At 44.8% G+C, this 6,606-nt stretch overlaps 1 protein-coding gene across 1 annotated transcript; it reads left to right on the top strand.

The window, feature by feature from the left end:
• The first annotated feature begins 1,133 nt into the window (after nt 1–1,133).
• LOC127298921 (cyclin-D5-2) lies at nt 1,134–3,343 on the top strand. Its single transcript, XM_051328791.2, has 5 exons — nt 1,134–1,611; nt 1,706–1,792; nt 1,901–2,219; nt 2,314–2,450; nt 2,532–3,343. The coding sequence occupies exons 1-5, from the start codon at nt 1,324–1,326 to the stop codon at nt 2,745–2,747; spliced, it is 1,047 nt and encodes a 348-aa protein (XP_051184751.1). The 5' UTR covers nt 1,134–1,323; the 3' UTR covers nt 2,748–3,343.
• Nucleotides 3,344–6,606: the final 3,263 nt, after the last annotated feature.

The following is a 6,606-nucleotide window of genomic DNA, read 5'->3' on the forward strand; positions in this document are numbered from 1 at the left end:
TACGTGGATCGGGGGAACCCTAGGCCCGCCACCGCCGGCAACCCTCCCGCTTTGCTCCTCCCCTCGCTGTCGTCGGATGAAGCCGCCGGGGTTACCCCGCATGGAGGATGGTTTTTCCGATAAACGGAATAAATTAATATCAATAGATACCAATTACACACAGCATCTGCAACAACGCATACCCTAATATTAGTACGGATGCACACAACCAAAAAAAACTAAGAAAAAAAGTCCCGCTACGGTATTCTAGCTCTAGCAGCAACAACACAACTAAAATAAAAGTTCCGCTACCGTATTCTAGCTCTAGCATGGAGGATAGTAGTGGCGGAACTCTTCTCGCGGGCGTGCGCGACATCTTTAACTGGGAGGGAGAGTCTCGGTCCCGGAGATCTTTGATCGGTGCGGCACCATCCAACTCTCTTCCCATTACTTAATAAAATGACTAGTCTTTTGCCTCATTTTAAAAGATATTTAATATATTTTATTTGTTGAAAAATGTTATCCGATATAGGTGCATTGTATGATGCAAATTCTATGTCCTCGATCTCTATCTGCTTATAAAATAGAAATACTACCTATGTCAAAAAAAATGTCGCAAGTTTATCTAAAATTAAATTTATTTAAACATTTTTTAGTGTATAAATGCATCTAAATTTAGATAAACCTCGGATATCTATTTGTAGATGGAGGAAGTAATAAAATGAACATACTTAAGTATCAGAAGAAATTGAAAGCACATAATGTTGGTTTCGTTTCGTCCTTTGTTCCGTATCCGAACAACCAGATCCGTGCTCCGGCGGAGAGGACGTCCTGGCGACAGTACTAACACGACCATTATGTGTTTATTTATTTTGGCTCTAGCATCATCTCTCAGTAAATAAATAGCGCGCGCGGCTAATAAATTCTTGATGACAGATGCGTAAATACACGGATACACTTTAGATTCACTCAGACGCAGTACCAACGTACTCCTCATTATTCATGAATCTCATCTCATCTCATCTCAGTCGGACTTACCAGAGCTGTAACAATCGCAAATGGCTAGATGTAGTAAAAACAATGGATAAAGAGCAGTAAAAAAGATGAAATTTTTAATGAAACGAGAGCCACTTAAATAGAGGGGAGGAGCCTCCTTCTCGGTCTCACTTCACTCCCCACTCTGCTCCAGGTCCGGCCTCCGCCGCCGCCTCCGCTGACCGCCGTAGCAGCGTCGCCTCTCGCTCGCTCGCTCATGCTTCTTGCTTAAGCTTAAGGTACCTCAGCACGGCAGGTCAGTGACTAGCTGACTGTACTAGGTAGGTAGCTAGAGGCGGGACGCGCGAGATGGCGGCGATGGAGGACTGCTCGTCCTGCGCCTTCTCGCTCACCTGCCCCGAAGACGGCGCCGACCTCGGGGACGGAGTCGTTGACGACGGCGACCTATTCTCGTTCTACGCCGGTGCGGCCGCCGCCGAGGACGAGGACGGCGACAATGAGTACGTGGAGCAGCTGGTCTCCAAGGAGGCCAGCTTCTGCTCCTCCTCTGATTCTGGTGATGCTGACTGCTCGTCGGCCGCTTCCGAGGACTGGTTCCGCCAGGCGCGCCTCGCAGCCGTCAAATGGATCCTCCAAGTGAGCACTCAGCTCCCCACTCTCTCTCGATTAGTTTGTTTGGTTCGATCGATCACTGACGCCATTAGCACCGGCATCTGATTTGCATTTGCAGACGCGGGGGTGCTTCGGGTTCGGCCACCGCACGGCGTACCTCGCCATCGCCTACTTCGACCGCTTCTTCCTCCGGCGACGCGTCGATGTACGTAATAACCAATCACCGCCACCGCCGCCGTAAAACAACTGTAACATCTCTGTTTTCTTGGGGACGGGACGGGAGGATGACGTGGTGCGTGCATTGGTGCTGCAGAGGGCGGCCATGCCGTGGGCGGCGCGGCTCCTGTCCGTGGCCTGCGTGTCCGTGGCGGCCAAGATGGAGGAGTACGGCGCGCCGGCGCTGTCGGAGCTCGACGCTGGCGGGGGCTACGAGTTCTGCTCCGACTCCGTCCGCCGGATGGAGCTGCTCCTGCTGTCCACGCTCGGCTGGCGCATGGCCGCCGTCACGCCATTCGACTACCTCCCCTGCTTCTCCTCCCGGCTCGACCGGCACGGCGGCGGCGGCGATGACGGCCATGACCCCGCCCGCGTCGCCCTCAAGTCCATCGGGTTCATCTTTGCCACAGCCGAAGGTTCGTTCATATTCCTCTACTTTCACTTTCACACACATCACAATCAAATCTTTTCTTGCATTTTGTCTGACTGATTGGTGCTGTGTCCATGCAGCCGGCAGCGTGCTGGATTACAGACCATCCACTGTGGCTGCAGCTGCAGTCTTGGCTGCATCCTATGGAGCTCTGCTGACCAGAGAAGCGCTGGAGACGAAGATGGGCAATCTATCTCCATCCTGCCACATTGAGAAGGTTTCTTGCACAGATCAATTGATCTTGTTGCATCATTTTGATCAACAGACGTGATCAACTTTTGTTTGTTTCATTGATCAGGAGCATGTACATGCCTGCTACAGCATGATGGTTGGGAACTTGAGAAACAGGATGAGCAATTGCAAGAGATCACTGCCATGTTCAGACTCCAATGAAGCTGCCACCAGTACATATGATTCTCTTCTTGTTCATGATGTTGCTGACACCGCCGCCTTCATGGCAGCCGTGTCGGAAACGAATAAGCGGATCAGGTTGGAGCTGCCGGGAATCCGTTGAGAAGCTAGCACCGCCGGAGACACGCAATTTTTTTTTGTCAGATGTCTAAGTGGGGGACTTGGCTTTGATCTTCCTTTTTGTTTTTCCACCATCAAATTTGGTTAGATTCTTTCAGCCATTGTCATTGCTATGGTTGGCATTGGCAATGCTGTTGGATTGGTTTGGATTGGTTTGTGAGAGGGGTAAGAGATGAGCAAAGATAAGGGCTGAGCTTTTCCTGAGGAGAGGAGAGCTTCAGTGGAGCCTCATTTCAAGTGCCCAAATGGAGCACATTTCCTGTGAAATTCACCCAAAATGTGCACTGGTTTGGTTATGCCATTGTGGATGCCATCTTTGCATTGCATATGGTGAGATGCTGCTAGATGCAGCAGTAGCACTGAAAGGCTGAGGGGGCTGGCCATTGTTTATAGAGCCAGCCAATGGAAAAGGTTTTCTGCAAGTGGATGTGTAGATCAGTGAGGAGTGGTGTTCCACTTAGATGCACTGCACTTGCATGCATGGGTTACAACATTGGTTTGTGACGATCTCCTTGGGGAGTGGTTGTAACTTGTGTAACATCTGCTTCTGTTCTTGAGAAATTGGATCAGATTGCATTTTGTGCATGTATGTGCCTGCATTTGTGTGTGTGTGCAGGCCTTTGATGACCTGTGGGTTTCTTGTTCAGCTCAACTGCAGCTGCAGGTTTTTCAGTGCCATTCACTCATACCTGTGCCAATGTTTTCTTCTTCTCTTCAGCTTCCTTTTAGCAGGGATGAGAATCCAAGGCACCTTTTCCTGTTACAGCACCTGCATTCCACATTGCAACAAAGAAGAACATTTTCGTTGCATTTGAAATGTAGTAAAATAATAGGTGGTATCTAAAGAAAGCTCTTGTCAATCATGATCGATAAGTACATTGCATCCTTTTTGCAATTGTTGGGCATGTTGTGAAAAGCATTTCATCAGTTTGTGCTGCTCGAAGAGCGACAAGTGTTGTGCATGAATGGTATTAGCGCACAAGATACATGAGATTGCTACTTTCTATCAATAATTGCCTAAACATTAACCACCTGAGTTTGGCATTTCAAACACTTAGTGAAGCACACCACAAAAGTTCAGCGGAAGAACGAAAAAAGGCTCGGTGTTAGATAATAGGAAGTCTTTCAGAAAAAAAAAACCTATGATTCCTTGATAGACCAAGAGTCTAGTATGAGATAATTAACTAACACATGTGCTCAGTTTTGCAGATTCACTAACTACATAAATCATAAATGACAATAAATTTACTTCAAATATTAGACAACTAATGTCATATTCTCCAGTGAAGGCACTACGACTAGAAGGTGCCAAGACTGCTGAAGATTCTCTTGCAGGAAAGATGAACATACACATGCCAAATAATATTACCACTTCCATATAAACAATAATGATGGTATCTTTTCATATGCACTGGCCGTTTTTTGCTCTTCTTGGCTAAACACCTAAACCCTAAAGCTGGTCTTCTGGCCTCATCCACTAACTAATGCAGGTCTTACATTGCACACTGCCTTACAGCTGGTAAAAAGAGCTTTTGCATCTTTCCCTCCTGCCCCTGCATCTGCATGCAATGAAAATGCCCCATGGGCAATGGAGTGACTTTCTGAGGCACCACCATCACCATCCATCCCTGCATGCCTCCTGCAATGCAAGTATGCATGCAACTCCTCCATCTTTCTTTCTTGCTCAGTTTTCTTTCTTTAATGTTGCTATAAAAAGGAAAAGGGGATCTTTGCATTGGAGCATGGAAACAAATGTTGCTATTCTCAAATATTAGTTTTTTCCCAATGAGTTTTTTAAGGAACTTCCATTTAATTAGGCTAGTGCATGGAAGATGGAACTCTAGTTACTTGTTTTCTGGGAATAATATAATGTCACAACTTACAAGGGCGTTACTTTTGATAAATTACTACGACGTCTTATGTCGAACATCCAAAATTTCATTATAAAAATTGAATCCTAGTTAAGAAAAATGTCAAGGTGTTCACGGTTGTTCTCATTTACAGAAGCATATTAACCTTACATGATCCTTCAGAACAACATAGTTTGTGACATGGGAGTATATGCTTGTTCATCAGGCTTCTACAGTACTACTAGGACCACTCCAATCCTGATCCTATTTAAGATCCAGATTAAGCTATAGGAGTACCATGCAAAACAGTTACCTAGAGCATACAATGTTTCGTCTTGATCATAATTTTGTAGCTGGCAAACTTATTTTATATCATCCTAGCTACAATATATAATATAAAGATCTGGACACCTTCCAGACCTTGTTCCTAGAGTCAGCATATGACACATTGATTTTCATTCTGTCCAATCCAATCCTTAATTTTTATCATCTTCAAGACCTCAGACATCGAGCCAGTCAAGAAGAACAGAGCTGATCAAATCAAACAATTTGGAAGATTGTCCTTGGAGATATCAACTGTTACAATGTTGAGGTGACCAGCCAAGAGATAACCATACAATACATGGTCCATCGACCAGTGGTAACTTGCATCTGAATTGCAGAGAGAATATACTATCTGCCTCCCTTCTGAATCTGGATTGCCCATTGTTGGATGGATGGAGATCAGAATCCTGGCAAAAGGATTAAAATACCAGGATACCTTCTCAGTCACCAACGCGGTCAAAAACAGGCTTGGGGACAAAGCTTGGTTAGAATTCTGTTGGTTCAAAAGAGTACTACACTACCACCTAGGAGTGTGTGGCCACCTCACTGGCTTGGCCGGCTGCCTGCCTGCCTGCTGCCTGACCAAGCAAAGAACCACTCTTTTTTTTTCTAGACCATGTATTGATTAATAAGTAGAAAAAGCTAGAGTTTTCTTAAAGAAAATAAGCTAACATTGAGTTAGTTAGAATAATTTGGTTAATAAAACAGGCATTTACCCCACATGAAAAATTACCCTGGGGGCATAAATGTACATGCCATACATTGAAAAGAAAGCTAGGAGAGTGATGAGGTATGGCAGTTGGGAGGATGTGTACAGCTGGGAGTCTCAACTGAAAGCCTGAAACAAAGATGGCATTGCTTGCATCAATGGCAGAGGTGTGGCCCTAACTAGCTCACAGGCAGGCAAGGGCAGGGCAGGGGCAGCATTGCACAAAGACAAAGAAGCAAACACAAAGATATCTTCCCATGCATCACACTGCACACAGTAGCAGCCACACATACACATCTCCTGATCTGGTCAAAGGGACATATGTGGTTTTGTTTCGTATTGCTTGTTTTGGTTTTTTATGCTGGCAGTGGCAAGATAGTACTGGTGTAATGTGATGAACTGTCTCCTTTGTACAGCTTGGGGGTAGTCTTGTAGTATGCAGAGATGGTGACTTTATTTGTCCAGAACTCATCGAGTAACTTGATGGCAAGATAATGGTAGACTCTTTCTTCTTGGTTGATACTTGTAATATTTGACTGCTCGAAAAAAAAACGTGTAATGTTTGTTCATGGTAAATCCATGGCGAACACTCCATTTGTTGACACTTGTAATCTTCATTTGGTGTAAATATGGAAAGCACAGTTTTTAAAGTATGTCAATGTTTTGATTTCGACCAACTGCTTTTAATTGTTTGTAATCTTCCGATGTGGGGTTTTTGATACACGCAATTAGTCTATAGTCAGTAAAGACTACATGGCATTATGTTTTATTGGAAAAAAAAGATTTAGTTCAGTATGTTGTAAAGATTCTTATGTTCCTTCTATGACGCCTAAAAACAAACTTTGGTGGAAATTTCCTTTACGGTGATGGCATGGCTTTGCAATCTTATTATTCCTGCATTGTTTTAGAATATTTTGAATTGAAAAGGTACTAATATTCTAAAACTACTACAACCAAGC

This window comes from Lolium perenne, chromosome 5 (assembly GCF_019359855.2).
Source record: "Lolium perenne isolate Kyuss_39 chromosome 5, Kyuss_2.0, whole genome shotgun sequence".
In the NCBI taxonomy this organism is placed as follows: domain Eukaryota; kingdom Viridiplantae; phylum Streptophyta; class Magnoliopsida; order Poales; family Poaceae; genus Lolium; species Lolium perenne.